Source organism: Trichomycterus rosablanca, chromosome 4 (assembly GCF_030014385.1).
Source record: "Trichomycterus rosablanca isolate fTriRos1 chromosome 4, fTriRos1.hap1, whole genome shotgun sequence".
NCBI lineage: Eukaryota > Metazoa > Chordata > Actinopteri > Siluriformes > Trichomycteridae > Trichomycterus > Trichomycterus rosablanca.
The window spans coordinates 35,956,862-35,979,268 of NC_085991.1; the positions used below are offsets into that span (position 1 = coordinate 35,956,862).

General features: G+C 39.6%; 1 protein-coding gene across 2 annotated transcripts in view; it reads right to left on the reverse strand.

Annotated features, from left to right (window-relative positions):
• Positions 1-22,407, reverse strand: part of adam19a (ADAM metallopeptidase domain 19a) — a 228,234-nt gene that overhangs the window by 593 nt on the left and 205,234 nt on the right. Inside the window, exons 18-22 of one of the 2 annotated variants that reach the window (XM_062994232.1) lie at positions 20,302-20,410; positions 19,703-19,847; positions 15,462-15,558; positions 12,557-12,799; positions 9,397-9,584 (exon numbers count right to left, since the gene is read on the reverse strand). In XM_062994232.1, coding sequence (XP_062850302.1) covers positions 9,397-9,584; positions 12,557-12,799; positions 15,462-15,558; positions 19,703-19,847; positions 20,302-20,410 — 782 coding nt within the window. Of the gene's footprint in view, positions 1-9,396; positions 9,585-12,556; positions 12,800-15,461; positions 15,562-19,702; positions 19,848-20,301; positions 20,411-22,407 lie in introns of both variants that reach the window. The other variant, XM_062994231.1, reaches the window with a different exon arrangement.

A 22,407-nucleotide genomic window follows, 5' to 3' on the forward strand; every position in this document is an offset into this window, starting at 1 on the left:
GTAGGTTTTGTTATTATAGTCATACCCTTTGCTAAGAGACAGAGTGTGGACTTCTGACCACTCCATGGACATGGACATCATTAAAATCCACTATGCTATCACAGCCTCCAGCCTCAGGAAGGCTTTTCCTTAAGATTTTGGAATGTGTCTGGGGAAATGTATGCCTTATTTAATAAAAAGAACATCTGTGAGTTTACGTTTGGCCTGCAACAGTCCAATTTAATTCCAGTCCAAAGAAGTTTAGTAGGATTGTGCTCAAGGCTTTGTCACTGGAGTTCTTCCACACCAAACTTGTCAAGCCATTTTTTTTTAGACCTTACTTTATGCAGTTTCAAAGACATGCTGGGACAGTAAACAGCCTTCCCCCAAACTATTGTCACAAAGTTAGAAGCAAGTATTATTATTATTATTTTTAATTGATTTTATACACCTGTTAGCAATGTGTATGGCTAAAACACCTGAACTCAACAGTTAGATGTTAGGTGGTTTCCATATACTTTTGACCATACAATGTAATAACAAACAGCTATGCAACATCTATAGACAAGCATTAGCAGTACAATGGGAACTGACAGTCTGGTTTTGACACTATCTGAAGTGGTGTTAAAGAATTAATGAAAATGTTGACCTGAATCCCATCCAGCACTTTATAAGTTGGTGGGTACATAAATTGGTATGCTACTGGTAAGATGGATGGATGGATGGATAGATGGCTAGATAGATGGATGGATGGATGGATGGATGGATGGATGGATATATAGATATATGGATGAATGGATGGATAGATGGATGGATGGATATATATATAGATAGATGGATAGATGGATGAATGAATATATGGATGGATGGATAGATGGATGGATAGATGGATGGATGGATATATAGATATATAGATGGATGGATGGATGGATGGATAGATGGCTGGATGGATGGATGGATATATAGATAGACGGATGAATGGATGGATGGATGGATGGATAGATATATAGATATATATAGATGGATGGATGGATGGATAGATATATAGATAGATAGATGGATGGATAAAGGATGGATGGATGGATAGATAGATATATAGATGGATAGATGGATAGATAGATGGATGGATGGATATATAGATGGATGGATGGATGTATATATATATATATATATATATATATATATATATAGATAGATGGATAGATGGATGGATGGATATATAGATATATAGATATATATATAGATGGATGGATGGATGGATGGGTAGATGGATGGATGGATAGCTATATGGATAGATGGATGGATAGATGGATAGATAGATGGATGGATGGATATATATATATATATAGATAGATGGATAGATGGATGGATGGATATATAGATATATATATAGATGGATGGATGGATGGATGGATAGATGGATAGATAGATGGATGGATGGATATATAGATATATAGATATATATATAGATGGATGGATGGATGGATGGATGGGTAGATGGATGGATGGATGGATAGCTATATGGATAGATGGATAGATGGATGGATGGATATATAGATATATATATAGATGGATGGATGGATGGATGGATAGATGGATAGATAGATGGATAGATAGATGGATGGATGGATATATATATATATATATATATATAGATGGATGGATGGATGGATGGATGGATGGATGGATTACTTTTCTTTACATGGATAACGTGTTGCAAAACTTTTTTTTTTTAAATAAATGAAATGATGATTGAAAAACTTATATTTCCTTATATTCTTTTATTGCATTCTGGATAATGATCCGAAACAATTTAGTGTGAGAAATATACTTTTTTTTAATGGGGCTGTAAAACTAAATGGCAGGAGTCATTTTCCGAATACAGGGAATGGCTTTTGAGGAGGCAAATCTATAGAATGCACATGTTGATGTGATATATTATGTAATATACAAAAATAATGGAATCTTTTATAATAGTTTGCATTTTAGAAAAGCCAGCAGCATAAAACCTGTTAATGTTATTTTTCATTATTATTTATCATAATGTGTGCTATTTAGTTAGCTGAATGTTGTAACAGAGCTGTAAAAAGTAACTGCCCCTTTTACGTTTGCTTCAATTTCATATTTGTCACACTGAATGATTTTCATATCATTAAACGCAAAAAAAGACTGAAAAATGCAACACTTTAGCAACATTTCCTTCAAATAAACACTTAATCTGATAGAAGTCATTCAAGCCAGCTCATATTTGTAGTAATTTAGACACGCTGCTAGCTTTTTAAGCATATACTGCTAATTCAGTTCTTGTCGCAGCATCCAGGGTTTTGAAACTTAGATTTTGTTTTAATTTAGCAATTTAGGTGTACATTTGAGTTGTAGTTTTGTTCTACTGAGGAACCCTATTACACCTCAACTTTAGCTAATCGACAGACACTCCGACATTCTTTTCATGATTTTGTAATAGAGAGAAATTCATCATTTCCTCAGTGGTGTCATCCAGGTTCTGACAAGCAGTGCACTCTCACACCACCACTATCAGTTATAGGGATGTAACGATACACTCTACCCACGATGTGATACGATTCACAATACTGGGTTCACGATACGATTTTTTTCCCAAATTTTTTTTAACAAAATAAAATTGAAGACAAATTATGACCGTTTCCTTTTATTATTTCTCTTTAAAAAATACTGTATTTGTGCTTATCTTTTATTTATCTAAATAATAAATGCCCTTTTATTTCTGAGGTAGATACAAACTATGTCAAATAATGCTTATTGTGTAAAAAAACTGAAATGAAATTTTAAAAGAAATCCAACATTATATAAGTAAATGAATAATACAAATAAAGAAAGTATCCTCACATAAACTTGGCTGGAAAATCCCCTACCTGGCAACTTTGTGAAGTGCCGTCAACCAGGCGAGGTGAATAGCGCCAGTGCCCTCTGCTGTTTAAAGTGAATATTGATTCATCTTAAATAAATAACCGATTCGAATCGTGGCACATGTGCACTGATTTTTAACTGTCTTGTGGTGCATCGTTACATCCCTAGTTATATTGTTGATAGAGTGCTCTTATAAAATACTGACACATACTGGTCAACACACCAGATCCTTGTTGTCCAAAATGTTTTTCTCTTCTATAGCAAATGAGCAGTAATTTGATGATAAATAATGTGTCTCTTAGTTGGCAGTGGATTTCTCCTTGCTACACTTCAGTTCCATTTTTGTACAGTGTCTTTGGTTTTTTGGAATAACAAATATTAAATATCAACCCTGAGTATAGAGAAATCTACGTGTCTTTAGATGCTTCTTGGGATCTTTAGTGAATTACTGGATGAGCCAGAAAATTACTTTGGGAATAATTCCAACAGTTTTTTTAATAACAATTTCTCAATGCACACTTGCAATCAATTCAAATTTTATCTTCTTCAGTTATTAAGGCAATTCAAATGAAAAAGCAAGGCTAAAAATCTATCAGACCTTTGTGCACAGCAAAAGCTCTATATAAGCATCATCCAAAATTATGCCTATAAATTAGGGACGTCCGTGCTCATAAAGTTGTGTTGAGAAACTTTTCAGCATTTATTTACACAAAAAGGTTAAGAAGAAAAACAAAATGTTTTTGTACTAAATTCAAGTCAATCTACATTTTATTGCTTTCTATTATGCTTTATTATGAATTATTTTAATGTATATATGCTATTTAAGCATATGCATATTTTTTATGCTATATAAGCATATACATACTGTCCCAACACTTTGGAAATTAGGTTTTTTATGTTATATAATTGCAGTACATTAGTAATATATTTCATTTTATATGACATTTACATTTATAGCATTTGACAGATTTTATAAGTAAATATCATAAAATACACAAATAATGATAAAAGAATAAAATTGTTTTATAGCAACTTTAAAAAATTTAAAACAATATTTAAAGGGCTTGAATGACAACAGTAAATTCAAAATAATGGCTCAGTGATTTAGTGTAACGATTAATTCACAAATAACATTTTGGTTGTAGAATGTGTAATCTGACTGTTAATTGAGGTTAAATTTAGGTGATTGTATAAAAAATTACAGGCCTAGCTACATCTTTTTAATCTTTATAGAATATAATAGACAGCTAAACATGCCTGGAAAAGTGCAATAACTGCCCTGTTCTATACATGCCAGTTTAAGCTAGTGTTGTGTTAATTGATTGATTGGGGATATAAACGTGCCATCACTGCTTGTTGAGAGCAGCACCAGTTAAGCTCTTCTGGATATCAGGGTCTGAATTAGCAATCTACACAGGATGTGATGAATTCTTTACTGCTTTGACATTTAGGAACCCTGTTTTTTGTGTCCCAGAATTGATGTGGATATAAAACAAAAAAAAATTGGCTAGCATTGGCTAAGCCTGTTCATTTGTTCAAGCTTTCAGCTTTTTGGCCTTGAACTACTGTTGTTGTGCATCGTAAAACACTGCAGGGGTGAAAGACATGATCAGACAGAGTCAAGGTCAGCATGTAAAATACACACTGAACTCAACAAAGCCTCGGTTTTTATTCCAGTCCCTTTTATTTTCATACAGACTTTAGCAAAATAATATTCACATGAGACGTGTCCACACACCCACCAAATAAAGACTGTGATTGCTATATATATATATATATATATATCTCAAAAAATTAGCATATTTCATCCGACCAATAAAAGAAAAGTGTTTTTAATACAAAAAAAGTCAACCTTCAAATAATTATGTTCAGTTATGCACTCAATACTTGGTCGGGAATCCTTTTGCAGAAATGACTGCTTCAATGCGGCGTGGCATGGAGGCAATCAGCCTGTGGCACTGCTGAGGTGTTATGGAGGCCCAGGATGCTTCGATAGCGGCCTTAAGCTCATCCAGAGTGTTGGGTCTTGTGTCTCTCAACTTTCTCTTCACAATATCCCACAGATTCTCTATGGGGTTCAGGTCAGGAGAGTTGGCCGGCCAATTGAGCACAGTAATACCATGGTCAGTAAACCATTCACCAGTGGTTTTGGCACTGTGAGCAGGTGCCAGGTCGTGCTGAAAAATGAAATCTTCATCTCCATAAAGCTTTTCAGCAGATGGAAGCATGAAGTGCTCCAAAATCTCCTGATAGCTAGCTGCATTGACCCTGCCCTTGATAAAACACAGTGGACCAACACCAGCAGCTGACATGGCACCCCAGACCATCACTGACTGTGGGTACTTGACACTGGACTTCAGGCATTTTGGCATTTCCTTCTCCCCAGTCTTCCTCCAGACTCTGGCACCTTGATTTCCGAATGACATGCAAAATTTGCTTTCATCCGAAAACAGTACTTTGGACCACTGAGCAACAGTCCAGTGCTGCTTCTCTGTAGCCCAGGTCAGGCGCTTCTGCCGCTGTTTCTGGTTCAAAAGTGGCTTGACCTGGGGAATGCGGCACCTGTAGCCCATTTCCTGCACACGCCTGTGCACGGTGGCTCTGGATGTTTCTACTCCAGACTCAGTCCACTGCTTCCGCAGGTCCCCCAAGGTCTGGAATCGGCCCTTCTCCACAATCTTCCTCAGGGTCCGGTCACCTCTTCTCGTTGTGCAGCGTTTTCTGCCACACTTTTTCCTTCCCACAGACTTCCCACTGAGGTGCCTTGATACAGCACTCTGGGAACAGCCTATTCGTTCAGAAATTTCTTTCTGTGTCTTACCCTCTTGCTTGAGGGTGTCAAGGATGGCCTTCTGGACAGCAGTCAGGTCGGCAGTCTTACCCATGATTGCAGTTTTGAGTAATGAACCAGGCTGGGAGTTTTTAAAAGCCTCAGGAATCTTTTGCAGGTGTTTAGATAATTCGTTGATTCAGATGATTAGGTTAATAGCTCGTTTAGAGAACCTTTTCATGATATGCTAATTGTTTGAGATAGGAATTTTGGGTTTTCATGAGCTGTATGCCAAAATCATCAGTATTAAAACAATAAAAGACCTGAAATATTTCAGTTGGTGTGCAATGAATCTAAAATATATGAAAGTTTAATTTTTATCATTACATTATGGAAAATAATGAACTTTATCACAATATGCTAATTTTTTGAGAAGGACCTGTATACAGTGTATCACAAAAGTGAGTACACCCCTCACATTTCTGCAAATATTTCATTATATCTTTTCATGGGACAACACTATAGAAATAAAACTTGGATATAACTTAGAGTAGTCAGTGTACAACTTGTATAGCAGTGTAGATTTACTGTCTTCTGAAAATAACTCAACACACAGCCATTAATGTCTAAATAGCTGGCAACATAAGTGAGTACACCCCACAGTGAACATGTCCAAATTGTGCCCAAAGTGTCAATATTTTGTGTGACCACCATTATTATCCAGCACTGCCTTAACCCTCCTGGGCATGGAATTCACCAGAGCTGCACAGGTTGCTACTGGAATCCTCTTCCACTCCTCCATGATGACATCACGGAGCTGGTGGATGATAGACACCTTGAACTCCTCCACCTTCCACTTGAGGATGCGCCACAGGTGCTCAATTGGGTTTAGTCCATCACCTTTACCTTCAGCTTCCTCAGCAAGGCAGTTGTCATCTTGGAGGTTGTGTTTGGGGTCGTTATCCTGTTGGAAAACTGCCATGAGGCCCAGTTTTCGAAGGGAGGGGATCATGCTCTGTTTCAGAATGTCACAGTACATGTTGGAATTCATGTTTCCCTCAATGAACTGCAGCTCCCCAGTGCCAGCAACACTCATGCAGCCCAAGACCATGATGCTACCACCACCATGCTTGACTGTAGGCAAGATACAGTTGTCTTGGTACTTCTCACCAGGGCGCCGCTACACATGCTGGACACCATCTGAGCCAAACAAGTTTATCTTGGTCTCGTCAGACCACAGGGCATTCCAGTAATCCATGTTCTTGGATTGCTTGTCTTCAGCAAACTGTTTGCGGGCTTTCTTGTGCGTCAGCTTCCTTCTGGGATGACGACCATGCAGACCGAGTTGATGCAGTGTGCGGCGTATGGTCTGTGCACTGACAGGCTGACCTCCCACGTCTTCAACCTCTGCAGCAATGCTGGCAGCACTCATGTGTCTATTTTTTAAAGCCAACCTCTGGATATGACGCCGAACACGTGGACTCAACTTCTTTGGTCGACCCTGGCGAAGCCTGTTCCGAGTGGAACCTGTCCTGGAAAACCGCTGTATGACCTTGGCCACCATGCTGTAGCTCAGTTTCAGGGTGTTAGCAATCTTCTTATAGCCCAGGCCATCTTTGTGGAGAGCAACAATTCTATTTCTCACATCCTCAAAGAGTTCTTTGCCATGAGGTGCCATGTTGAATATCCAGTGGCCAGTATGAGAGAATTGTACCCAAAACACCAAATTTAACAGCCCTGCTCCCCATTTACACCTGGGACCTTGACACATGACACCAGGGAGGGACAACGACACATTTGGGCACAATTTGGACATGTTCACTGTGGGGTGTACTCACTTATGTTGCCAGCTATTTAGACATTAATGGCTGTGTGTTGAGTTATTTTCAGAAGACAGTAAATCTACACTGCTATACAAGCTGTACACTGACTACTCTAAGTTATATCCAAGTTTCATGTCTATAGTGTTGTCCCATGAAAAGATATAATGAAATATTTGCAGAAATGTGAGGGGTGTACTCACTTTTGTGATACACTGTATATACTGTATATACTGATCAGCCATAACATTAAAACCACCTCCTGGTTTTTTTACACTCACTGTCCATTTTATCAATTCCACTTCCCATACAGAAGCACTTTGTAGTTCTACAATTACTGACTGTAGTCCATCTGTTTCTCTGCATGCTTTGTTAGCCCCCTTTCATGCTGTTCTTCAATGGTCAGGACTCTCCCAGGACCACCAAAGAGCAGGTATTATTTGGGTGGTGGATCATTCTCAGCACTGCAGTGACACTGACATGGTGGTGGTGTGTTAGTGTGTGTTGTGCTGGTATAAGTGGATCAGACACAGCAATGCTGCTGGAGTTTTTAAACACCTCACTGTCACTGCTGGACTGAGAATAGTCCTCCAACCAAAAATATCCAGCCAACAGCGCCCCGTGGGCAGCATCCTGTGACCACTGATGGTCTAGAACATGACCAACTCAAACAGCAGCAATAGATGAGCGATCGTCTCTGATTTTACATCTACAAGGTGGACCAACTAGGTTGGAGTGTCTAATAGAGTGGACAGTGAGTGGACACGGTATTTAAAAACTCCAGCAGGGCTGCTGTGTCTGATCCACTCATATCAGCACAACACACACTAACACACCACCACCATGTCAGTGTCACTGCAGGGCTGAGAATGATCCACCACCTAAATAATACCTGCTCTGTGGTGGTCCTGTGGGGGTTCTGACCCTTAAAGAACAGGGTGAAAGCAGGCTAAAACAGTATGTAGAGAAACAGATGGACTACATTCAGTAATTGTAGAACTACAAAGTGCTTCTATATGGTAAGTGGAGCTGATAAAATGGACAGTGAGTGTAGAAACAAGGAGGTGATTTTAATGTTATGGCTGATCAGTATAAACATATTTCACTGACTAGCTTTGCATAGTTATTGATATAATAGGACCCCCACCCCCCATGGCTACCGCACTACACCAGACACTCAAAAGCAAACACAAAATAGACATCCCACTAAGCGTATCAAAATAAATTCCCACTCTTACAAAGTGGGGTTGATCTATCGGAGTCATTGTGGCAGTAATGACGAATTGCTATGGCTGCTTCACAGAGTAATGCATATTTCATTGCATGGTCACAGCCTTGTAAGGTGTTGTGAAACTAGCTTTGCAATTTCACTTCCAGTAGCTTTCAATTTTGAGATTTCGAACTCTGGCCACTGTTTTTAAATAAAAAAAAGCCAGATTCCACACAGATTCCATCTTTCTTAGAGATGCACAAAGCACTCTTATCTGTAATCTTGGCCGCCTCACGCAGTGGTGTCTGAGCTGTGAGGACTTTGTTGACGGACGTGTGGGAGGATGAAGATCAGCTGATCAGCTGATATGGAAGGCTAGAGATCAGCTCAAAGCTGGGATTGAGGCACTCTTGGTTTGTGTTAATGCTGAATGCTTTTGTTCCCAGATAACAGATGTGGATTTCAATCAAGTGTTCGAACACGGCCTACTGTTAAAAGCTTTTTCTCTTCAGTATTTTTGAAGATATTTTATCCCATTTAGTGTCATTTCAGCACAATGCTGGGAGGTTAAGTGCTGGGTTTAGAGATGCATTTGTATCCATAACAGATTATATAAATGTGTCTAGACTGTTGAGACTCAGCCAAATTACACAGATGCCCCGGCATAAGGTGAGTAATAAGTGAAATAATTAAAGACATCTATTAAGCCTGGTGTGCTGGAGGGTTCTCACCTGAGTGCTTTCAGAGGGGGCACGGCGGTGACCTTGCTCACAGTTTTGGGGCCCGCAGCAGGGGGCATCATTACCAGCAGCTCCCCAGCTCCAGATGAAGGTTTGGCCACGGCTCCACGAGCAGGGCTCAAGGGTAGAGGTCTTTGTGGAGGTGTGGGGGAAGGTTTTGGATGAAGTTCTGGTACCATCTAAGACAAGGGGAACAGAGATCATTAGATCATTAGACTCAAGCTCTCTTAAAATCATTGGGTACATGATTCACTATACATGATTTACCACATACTCTAATATTTTAGGTTAGAATTGGATAATATTTAGATTTTAACCCAGCTATTGTGGTTGTTCACAAACATGCTGGATAGAGAAGAACTAACTATGGCATCAGGTATGCACCAACAAAACGGCTTCTGTGGCTTAAATTGCAGAAAATTTTAATATTAGTGATTAGGTGAACGTCATAACACAGTGTACCACAGGGTTTTTCAAACTTTTTTCAAGCAACCCACATTTTGTCCATAATTTTTTTTTTTTTTTTTTTACACACCCAGGCAACACAATGTGTCTTACCCTCTCTGTACAATTTGGTCCCACTGTGATTTACAAGATGTAACATAAAGCCTCCACAAGGGGGCGTTCACATGCAAGTTTATTTTTGAAAAACCCTGGTGTACCAAACTCTGCGTGGTCACAGGCCAGTCAACACCCATGCTCACTTCTACCCAGTGTCAAGGGTGGCACGGTGGCTCAGTGGGTAGCACTGTCGCCTCAAGCAGGTGGAGCAGCTGGGTCCTTTCTGTGTGGAGTTTGCATGTTCTCCCCGTGTCTCCGGTTTCCTCCCACAGTCCAAAGATATGCAAGTGAGGTGAATTGGAGACACTAAATTGTCCATGACTGTGTTCGATACATAACCTTGTGGGCTGATGAATCTTTCTGCTTAAATGCAGAAAATGTAAAGAAGATTGGCTGGTCCTATGAATCCCCCCCCCCCCCCCCTTTTCCCCCCAGATCATGTGGACCGCTGGGCTTGTGTGCATTGTTTACCTGTGGGGGACATGGTGTTAGGATGCATTTAAGAACATTCCATCTAGCAATGTGAAGAACTTAATGGACCCATTTGTATAGTTCCATATACCACAGGACTAGGCAGGTCAAAACTGATTTGACGACATATGAGATGGGTGGTCATAATGTATTGGCTCATCAATGTATACAGCCAATGTGTACAAGTTTTTTTAAGATTCTGTTTGTTACCTAAACAATAACCATAAATAATTTTAAATTCAAATAGAATTCACCTGGGGATGAAGATCCTGGGGGGGATCAAAATTTGAAAGCACTCCTTTCCAGAAGGATATCCTTTGTATTTTCTCCTGCCCAAACGAAAGTAAAACCATGAAGCCTATTAGTCAATAATATTGATTGTTTTAAGGTTGGGTGCTTTTCTGCCCTTTAGCTATTGTATTCCTAAAACAGGTATAAGTAAATACAATGGTTGTTGTTGGAACACGAACCTTAAATCACAGCTATCGGTCTAGACTGCAGTTAATCTAATCTTGTCAGTGTAGGATTATGGAGTCGTTTTAATGTGCTTAGTTTGGCATTATGTTGTTATTTTTGGCTATTACAAATCACCTGCCATTTCCTGCTATTCATCAGAACACATTATGTAACATTTAGGTCTCATAAATATACTGCTGGCACTAATGGAACCAGTTAACACTGACCCAGCTCTGTTTTTTGCACTTGTAGTTGAGGCAAAACACAAGATTTAAAGATACAATCTTTAATAGAGAGTCCTTAGTCTGTCATGGCTTATGATTTTGTATAATCCAATCATTTTTAGATGTTGGCTGTTACTTGAGTGCTTAATTATATAGCTGTTAAATCCTAAATTGGAAATTTAATCAGATTTAATACTGAAAGTGATGAATCATAGACCATTTTTCCTCCCAATCTAGTCATACCCAATTACCCGATTGCATTAAGCTTCCCCTGTATTGATGTTGACCTCCACTCTGACTGAGAAGTGCCATGATTAACACACGCCCCCTCCGACACATGCAGTAGCCAACTGCATCTTTTCATCTGCACGAGGAGAGTGGATTCATATGTGGATCACCCTGATCTCATTATCCCTCGACTCTGTGCAGGCGCCATCAATTAGCCAGCAGAGGTCGGAATTGCATCAGTTATGAGAAGTCCCCTCTGGCACTCCCCTGAACAACAGCCAATCGTTGTTCGTGTAGGCGCCCAGCCTGCCGAATGGCAGAGCCGAGTTTCGAACCGACAAGTTCAAGTCTGATACCTGCAAAATAATCTAATAACTGCAACAAAATTTTTTTAATTTTTAAGAACAGTCTATTGAGTTGACCTGAATACCGTTTCAAAATGTAACATGTCAGTTAATGGGTGCTTAGGTGGCACAGCAGGAAAACATGCTGACCCACCAGTCACCAGTACTGAGAACTTAACTCAGTGAGTTTGAGTCTCAGTTCTGCTACTGGCTGGGCACACAGACGAAACAGCCTAGTTATTGTAACAGGGCTCTTGTCAGTGCACTCTGAGTGCTGATCCCAAGTCCGGATAAAAAAGGAAGGTTGCATCAGTACGAGCATCTGTTTTAATAATTGTGCCGAGTCTGGTATGTGGATTCGATACGCTATGGCGACCCCTAAATGTAGTGGCAGCCGAAAGGGGGAAAATATTAGTGGAAAAACTGTTAACTGGAACATAGATTGTACTAAATCCTCTGTGACAAACAATGCACTCTTATGTAGTCATGGAACAGTTCATGATAATAATGACATAATTATGAGAGAGGCAAAACCAGATTTAACCCTCATACAAAACAATCCAGCAACTCTGACCTCTCGTCACATGCTGTTGCACTTAAATAAAATTACCCTACCCTTTTAATTTGCAGATTTTTAACTGTTCTGTTAAATAATAATTCAACTCATGAAGGCTTTTTGATTAGCAGATCAACTGAACATCCTAAAACAAATGTAATGCAGCTTCATGTCTGAAAGTGATAAACCAGAACTCTATCAGTGCACATGATCTGTAGCATTACAGCGCTTATAAGCCCATGGGTGGTTTTGTGGAGGTGCTGTTGGATCTGCCTGAACACATGCAAGAATGTTGTGGAGTTGGGATTTACCACTGGGCTGCGTGTAGGATTAAGAGGCAGGGGTTTCTTGGGTGGGCTGAGTTTGGGAGCAGTAGGACTGCACTTCACTGCTTCCAGAGGTTTGCTGATGGGAGGAGGAGGCCGAGGCACTTTGACATCACGGACGTGGGGAGAAGGGGCGGGTCGGAGAGGCCGGACAACGTTGACTGGCTGGCTTCCGTTGGAGACTGGGCCTGGTCGCAGAGGGAGCACTTCCTTACTGGTATGAGGTAGCTAAATAGAGAGATACAACAGCAAGTAATTAAGTTTTGTTCAATTTTACATTTATGTAGGAACCTTCATTTGTATTTGAAAAATTACTTATTGCCAGACGTCTCTAGAGCAGAACAGGTCCAGAATCTAATTACAGCTCTAAACATTTGCCATAAATAAGAGAATATGCATTGCATGAGTGTTGCAGTATGGTTTATTTGGTTTGGGAGAATGAAAGGCAGCAACTGATATACACATTTAACAGATAAATAAATTAACATTAAAAAGGAGACTATGAATGCAGCCTTGGCAATATACTCTGCTGTATTCTTTAATAGCATGCCTAAAAGTGTTACCCACAAATATAATCTTGTTCTCCAATAAAATGTATAATTTGATTTATCTAAGTTGTGTCTTCTACTTTTTACAATGCTACAATTAAACAAATAATTGTAATTGTGCATATAGTAATCACAAACAAGTAGCATTTAATTGAAATTTAATTGCAGCTTTAATTAAAAACAACACAGCAACAATAAGCGAGACAATACGTAATCTTAGCAATTATTGTACATAGGCACAGGAAGTGGAGGGCTGCCAGTAGTGAGGGGGGGGGGGGGGGGGGGGGTAAAGTATGGGAATATTAAAAGAATAAAAATGATAAGGACAGCAGTTGTGTTCCAAGTACCATCATGCACTATATGGACAAAAGTATTGAGGCAACCCTTTTAATTAATAAATGTATGTGGTTCAGCTCAGACAAATGCTATCAGGTGTAATAAAATATATAAAAATATACACTCACTATCCATTTTATCAGCTCCACTTACCATATAGAAGCATTTGAAGTTATATTATTATTGATTGTAGTCCATCTATTTTTCCATATACTTTTTTTTAGCCTGTCTTCACCCTGTTCTTCAATGGTCAGGACCCCACCACAGAGCAGGTATTATTTAGGTGGTGGATCATTCTCAGCCCAGCAGTGACACTGACATGGCGGTGGTGTGTTAGTGTGTGTTGTGCTGGTATGAGTGTATCAGACACAGCAGCTCTGCTGGAGTTTTAAAATGCCGTGTCCACTTACTGTCCACTCTATTAGACACTCCTACCTAGTTGGTACACCTTGTAGATGTAAAGTCAGAGATGATCACTCATCTATTGCTGCTGTTTGAGTTGGTCATCTTCTAGACCTTCATCAGTGGTCACAGGACGCTGCCCACAGGGCGCTAATGGCTGGATATTTTTTTGGTGGTTGGTGGACTATTCTCAGTCCAGCAGTGACAGTGAGGTGTTTAAAAACTCCAGCAGCATTGCTGTGTCTTATCCACTCATACCAGCACAACACACACTAACACACCACCACCATGTCAGTGTCACTGCAGTGCTGAGAATGATCCACCACCTAAATAATACCTACTCTGTGGTGGTCCTGTGGGGGTCCTGACCATTGAAGAACAGCATAAAAGGGGGCTAACAAACAAATTCCCATATACTTCAAAGTCTTGTGAGAAGCCCTCTCAGAAGACTGGCTTTTGGTATAGCTAAAAAAAGACCACCTAGAGGTCACTCTGTTTTTATACAATTTGTGTTTGAAATGGGATGTCCAACACCCACTGTTTGCATTAATCATTTTTGCTTTCTATTACTGGCTTGTATTTATTTATTTATGATGCAGTGAATTAATATCTGTTGAAAAAGTTTACTGTTTAAACAATGGACGGCCAATCAATGACGTTTGGATTTAAAATGCCCAAGAGGTTGCCAAATTTCCACTTGATGTAATGCAAGTGCATCGTAAACATTTTGGACAAATTGGATGAAACGTTCCTGTTTGGAAGCTTCATTAGCAACACAGCAGAATGACAAAATGCCAGGTAGGACATGAGATAACGGATAACACTGCTGATTTGCAGTGAGGGTTTGATTATTCGGCACCTATCAAAGCAGGTAGGAAGCACGTAAGCACTCCATCACTGATGAGCTTAAACCCAAACTCATCATGGCATTTTTAGATGTTGATGAGAATGTGGCTTTCACTTTGCATAGTACTGACAATGGTTTCCAAAGTGTTCTTACACATGTGGTTTATATTTATTACAGGAGCATGTTGGTTTTTTAATGCAGTGCTGTCTGAGTGATTAAAGGTCACAGGCAATCAATATCGCTTATTCATTTTGGCCTTGCTCTTAACACAGAAATTTATTTGGGTTTTGAATCTTTTTAATAATGTTATAGATTCTAGATGGCTTCTTTCAAATTACATTCTTGAGCTGTTGGACTATTTACTCACTATTTACTCATTTTTTGCAAAGTGGCAAACCTTTACCCATTCTTGCTTATAAATTGAGCATTTGCTGTATGGTCTGTTTATACCCAGACATGGTGGCATCAACTGATACATTTTCATCTGTTTACCTGTAAGACCTTTTGATTCGGAGTTTAATTGAATTTGGAATTGATGAATTTTCATACCCCAATTATGCAGATTAAGATTAGACTGACAACACTAGAAGGTTCCTTTAACTTGCATTTAAACCAATGGATAGCATTTGCTCTAACAGAGCACACAGACTTTATTACCTTCAGCACAATACAACAGTCAGCTACAATGATAAAATTACATTATAATAAGTCTGTTAATATAAGTTTTGTTTGTGATGCTACTGTGGTGGCTATGTACCTTGAGATTGGTGTTTTTGTTGAGCGGTCCCACTACCTTCAAGTGAAAAGCTGGGTTTAAATGTCCATTCTTCCTCTTTTCTATAGAACTCTCATGTCTGCTGGGAAGAAAAAGACATTGTCACTGGTGTAAGACACTGGGCTCTTCCACTGGGATGGAATATCAATGCAAGGTAATACAAAAAATACGCTGAACTGTGAAATTAAATGGATGCTTTTGTGCTTTGAAAAAAAAAAAAAAAAAGTATCCTGTGCACAAAATGTATGTATAACAGTCTAGCACCTGTACTGTAAAGTAATGTCACAGGTGTAGTTCCAAAATTTGTATTTACTTCTGAGCATCAAGGGTGTACAGATGTGCAAGTTACCCACACCATTGGCACTTACACACCCCAATACCATGTCAGACATTGCCTTTGAACTGTACATTGGTAACAATCAGGATGGTCATTTTTGTATTTGGGCTTGAGCACATAATGGCCATTATTCCCAAAAGATATTAAAATGTGGCTTTGTTAGACCACAGTATACATTTCCACATTGCTTTAATCCATGTCAGATGACACTTAGCCTAGAGAAGTTCTGGATGTTGCTATATGGCTTCCACTTTGCACAGTGGAGTCAAACTGTGAGATAAAATGGGGAAAAAAACCCTATTCTCTGCACGAAATCCATGTATAACTGCCAAGGCATTACTAACCTACGACATAAACTGTTAGCAATGTCAGTAAACTCTTCAGTAAGCTTTACTTAATTATGGCACAATTCTACAAAAAAAGGGCGGCATGGTGGCTCTGTGGGTAGCACTGTCTCCTCACAGCAAGGGTCCTTTCTGTGTGGAGTTTGCATGTTCTCCCCATGTCTGCGTGGGTTTCCTCTGGGAGCTCCGGTTTCCTCCCACAGTCCAAAGACATGCAAGTGAGGTGAATTGGAGCTACAAAATTGTCTGTACAAAATGACTGTTTGATATTGAACTTGTGAACTGATGAATCTTGTCATAAATGTAACCAAAGTGTGTAAAACATGATGTTAAAATCCTAATAAATAAATAAATCTACAAAAAAGGTAAACATTAAGAAAATAAATAAAATCTGACAGCATGATTTGCAAATATTTTGAAACAGTACTGAATTGAAAACAATAAAAATACAAAATATTTTAAGTTTTGAAGCACTGATATTTTTTTTTATATACACGATTGTTCTAAATTCATGGCAGAGAAGCATTACAGAATAGTTGGGACATGGGCATGTTTACCACTGTGTTAAATCTTTTCTTTTAGCATTGTTTTGGAATTGTTTGAAAACTAAGGACACCAGTTATTGTAGTTGTGAAAGTGGATTTTTTTTATTCTTGCCTGGTATAACACTGTTTAACAGTCCAGGGTCTCCACTGTCATACGTTGCACTTCATAATGCACCAGATGTTTTCGATGGGAGACATCATTTTTTTATTTTATTTTTTTAAATATTTTGTTTATGCATTGTCTCCCACTTATTTTCTCCCTTTATAGCGCGTCCAATTGCCCGATTGCGTCATGCTTCCTCTCCACCAATGCCGATCCCTGCTCGGATTGAGGAGAACGAAGCTCCCCCTCCGACACGTGGGCAGCATGCCGTATGCATTTTATCACCTGCACTTTGACGAGTGCAGTGCAGCCCAGCGTTGTGTACGGAGAGGACACACCCTGACAGCACTCTTTTCTCATCTCCGTGCAGGCGCCATCAATCAGCCAGCACATTTACATTATTGGCATTTAGCAGACGCTTTTATCCAAAGTGACTTACAGTACTGTGACTGTATATTGTCTAAGCAATTGAGGGATAAGGGCCTTGCTCAAGGGCCCAACAGTGGCAACCTGGCAGTGGTGGGGCTTGAACCGGCAACCTACTGCTTACTAGTCCAGTACCTTATCCACTAGGCCACAACTTCCCCAGAGGTCGTAATTGCACCAGTCATGGGAGAGAGACCGCATCCAGCTTAGTCCCGCCCATATCTGAACAACAGGCCAATCGTTGTTCATGTGGCCACTCGGCCTTAGATGGTAGGCAGAGCTGAAATTTTGATACAAATGTATTCGAGAACCCAGCTCTGCTTCCAGCATGTGTTTTTACCGCTGCGCCACCTGCGGCCCAGGAGACACATCTTACTATTAAACAACACTGCTTTGACCTTTGCACACTTTACTATATGCACTATAAGACCCACGTGTTACAACAGAGGTCATAATTGCATCAGTTATGAGGAATCCCCTCCGGCATCCAACAACACGGATGAGCCAATTATCGTCTGCTGGTAGCAGTGCTGAGATTTCTAGAACAGGCCAGTATAGCATCTGTTCTATCTTACTAATAAGTAACATGCAGACTGTGGCTTGACATTGTTTTGCTATAACATATTCAGACATCGATAAAAAAGTGATTGTCAAGACAGCTGTATGTGTATGTACTTAGCATTAAGGGTGTCTTTACAGATGTGCAAGTTACCCACACCATTTGCAATAACACATCCCTGTATGTCAGACATTGCCTCTGAATTGTGCATTGGTAACAACAGGGATGGTCATTTTCCTCTATGGTCTGGAAAACATTGTCCATTATTTCAATAAGAATTTGAAAAGTGGCCTTGTGTAATAAGGCTTCTGCTTTGTGTAGCCTTAACTGTAGCCTACGAGAATAAGCCATTTACTATTTTTATTTGCACGTTTCTGAGCCTGTGTTTTTTTAACATAGTTTTGTTTAATCTTAAGTCAAAATCATAGAAAAAGCCTTAAATAACTTAATAAAAACTGTAGGTGTTAAAATATAAAAAAAATCTCCACAGTTGTGCTTTAAGAAATTGGTTTAATTTGTTAACAGTTTACGGTTTTTTGTTTTTATTTTTTTGATTGTTTGTTTATGCATATTTCCCCTTTTCTCCCAATTTAGTGTAGTCAATTCGTCTTCCGCTGCTGGAGACTCCAGTCGTGTCCGAGGAGGGTATATTCGCTTGCCGCTCGCTCCCTTCGATGTGTCTGCAGTCCACCGACCCCTTCTTATACACTTACACATTCAGTGAATTTCTGCATGAGTCCAGTATATGCATGCGGAGAGCCACGCACTGATCTCCATACTCCTCCACTTCCTGTACGGGTGCCTCGGGCTACTAACCAGGGTCCTTACACAGCGTCGAAGACCCCACCCACATTCAGTCCAGTTTTTTATCCACCCGGCAGACTTTAAATAGCCAATCTTGTCTGCAACAGGCATTGCCAATTATGCCCGCTAGAGGGCGCCCAGCCGATGGGTAGGTGTTCACAATCTTACATAACCCTTTACCAACTTATTTGGAATGTGTTGTAGGCACCAATGTACACTTTCTATTTACAATAAAGATGAAACATTATATATCTATTATTTGTACTGGGTAAAAACAACTTACAAATAATTGCTTTTATGTACCTACTGTAGGCGCTCAGGTGGCGCAGCAGTAAAACACCCTAGCATTTCGAACTCGTCTGTTCGAATCTCAGCTCTGCTACCTGGCAGGCTGAGCGCCTACGTACACAATGATCGGCTCGTTTGCAGGGAGGATGTCGGAGGGGATTCCTCATAACTGATATAATTACGGCCTCTGCTGGCTGATTGAGGCACCTGGACAGAGACAGGGGGAAATAGGATTCGGGTGCGACTCTCCGTACACAAAGCTGGATCCGCGTGTGAACTCGCTTCGTGCAGGTGAAAAGATGCAGTCGGCTGTTGCACACGTGATGAATGGGGCGTGTGTTAGTCACGGCTCTCCTCAGTCAGGAGTGGAGGTCAACAGCACTAATGCAGTCGGGTAATTCGATATGACTAGATTGGAAAGAAAATTGGGGCAAATGCAAAAAAAAGAAACCCTACTGTCCCAACTTTTTTGGAATTGTGTTATTAATAGCCAACACTGATGTCTGGTAGTGTTAACATTTCTCTTAGAGAATGTTTTTGGTCATTGTTCTTTTTTTTTTAGGCTTTATCCCTTTATCATCAGTCCTGTCCTGCTTTCTAGCTGCCAGCGGTTTGGTCTTAGCTCATGTCATCTCTGTACCTGACTGTTTCTGCTGCTGTCCTAACAAAATAAATAGCTGTGCAGTAAGACAGGATCTGCACTGACTAACAATTCAATCTCTAAATTTCTGTCTGCTCTAAAGATTTTTTTTTATCAAGCCATTTGCTCTCTGCATGTTTTTGATACAACACCTTGATTGCACTGCTGCTGTTATACCTGTTGTTAGCCTTGGTCCTCTCCCTTTGCGACAGCCATTTGTGGTAATAGGAGGTCTTGATTTTGATGCAGTAAAAGGCGATGAGAACAGCAGGGAGCAGCACCAGAAAAGCAAAGACCAGGCCACCGACCAGTCCACTCTGACCTGAGTGTGCAGAATAAATGTTAAAAAAAAATTTCAGATCGATTTGTAAATACCACTTACGCCGACAAGTTCGGACCTCTGTGTATCAAAATAATAAGGTGCAGCCACTCACTATATCGAACTATTAAATCCTGAATTATAGATTACTGAGGGATTTTTTTTTTCATCAACCCAGACCTGAGCCTGAAATACCAAAAGCAGCTGCAGAGCTCCAGCACACCGAGACGGTCATTACGGTGGAAAGTGAAAGGATAATAGTGAATGGTGATGGTGACATTCTGATAAAAGGTGAGCGAGTGCAAAAGTGACAGAAAAGATTGGAAAGTAGACAGTTAGAAAATATGAGATAAAATATGGTCTGGGCTGATAAAATCACTATAAATGTTAGATACCCTACAGGCTTAGAAAGAGACCATCAGGGCGAAGATGAAAAGTTAATAAGTAAAGATCTCACTGTAGTCTTGCACCGGTCCACTGTCCATGCTGCCTCCCAGCCCTGGTTTATCACAGTAGGGTGGTGCCCAGCCTCGGTTGCAGTGGCAGTTCCTGTTGCTGTTGCACACCTGCATACAAATCAGCACATTACACTGAATAAGGACAAATAGAAATCTCCTTCAGTCTGACGTGCATGTGACTCATTCATAAGCTTCTGTTCATTGTGTGCAGTGATGCGAGAGGCATATTAAATAAGGGTGCCTAGACTTTTTGAGCAGTGTATGTGGTATGTGATATTGAGAAAGTCATGACAAGTACGTAGATGGAATTGCTAATGCAATTGCTATAAAAGATAAAGAAAAAAGTCTGCGGACACAAATCATTAACAAAAGTCCTGTGCGGAGACGGGAAGAACCTGTTTGGTGGACAACTATCTTTGCATCACTCCATTAATCAGCCTGGCAGACTGGGAAGAGGATGCCACCGAGGAAAATGCATCTGAAAGCCTGCTTGGTGTTTAATAAACAGCATGTAAATGGCTCATGAAAAATTAGGAAATAGATTCTCTGGTCTGATGAGATGAAAATTCCTCAGGCAGAACTATGGCAAAGATTGTTGGAGGGTGAGAAATGACAAGTATAAATAAGTAAATGCACAAATAAATAGTTTAATACATAAATTAATCAGAGGTGGAAAGTAACGAATTACATTTACTCGCGTTACTGTAACTGAGTAGTTTTTTTAAGTAGATTTTACAACCAGTAATTTTACTTTTACTTAAGTATGTTTTGTATTAAGAATTGTAATTCGCTACATTTTAAATAACATCCGTTACTGAGTAAAATAAACGCAAAAAAATCGTGTCTGGGAAACTGCTGCAGTGAATTCTGCGATGGGGAGTCGGATCTTTTGGCTCGGTTCCTTTTAAAGAGCCGTTCAAAAAAATGGCTCTTCATTCTTTTGTCCAGGCAGCGAGAGGCGCTACTGTAACTATAATACATCCCCGATATTAATATCAATGATGAACAATCATCTTATTCAAACAACACTTAAATGAGAAAAAAAGATTGTTGTCAAAATTATACAAATTGACAACAAGTATATTTTATTAACAAAAATAGTTTAAAATAATTGCAATAAATCCTCTGTTGTATAACTTGTAGCCAAACTGGGCTTACATTTCATTTCATTACATTCCGCTCGGTAATACGTGATAGAGAAAAAACTACAGGGAAGAGACAACAACTCCCAAAGGCACGACTCGGTTCCTTTCGTTCATTTTAAAGAGCCGTTCAATAGAATCGGATCGTTCACGAACGACCCATCACTAGTGGTTATACAGTTTGAAAGAGTTTTATGGGATGGTCTGTACTAAAATGACACATTACACATCCCTAAATTTTTTAAATGTTGTATCAACATGTTTTTTCTATTATATTTGAATAAAAAATGTATATCCACTTGTCATTCTCTCCTGTTAAAAAAGTAACTAAGTAACGTTTACTCTGAGTACATTTTAAATGAGTTACTTTTTACTTAAGTAGATTTTTAGACTAGTAACTTTACTCGTACTTAAGTAAAAATTCCTTAAAGTAATAGTACTTTCACTTGAGTACAATATTTTAGTACTCTTTCCACCTCTGAAATTAATAAATACATTTGAAAAGGGCATATTAAAAAAAATGCCTTGAATTTATTTCTACACATTTCATATTTGGTCTATTTCTGTATTTCCACATTTCCTCCTTTATTTAATTTGTATTTCTGTGTCTATGTTAATTGAGTGGGCGGTCCCAATCTCACAGGATTAGTCAGCTTGGTGAATCGAAGCAATTGATTCCTAATAACCATACATTACACAAGAAGAAGAAAAATGCCTTTATTTGTCATGTATACAATTCTTTTTCCGCATATTCCAGCTTGTTTGGATGCTGGGGTCAGTGAGCAGGGTCAGTCATTGTACGACGCCCCTGAAGCAGACAGGGTTAAGGGCCTTGCTCAAGGGCCAAACTGTGGCTTCATAGCAGAGCCTGGATTTGAACCATCAATCTTCCGATTGATAGCCCAAAGCTTTGCACTCTAGGCCAGGGATTTTCAACCTTTTTGGACATGCGCACCCTTTCGT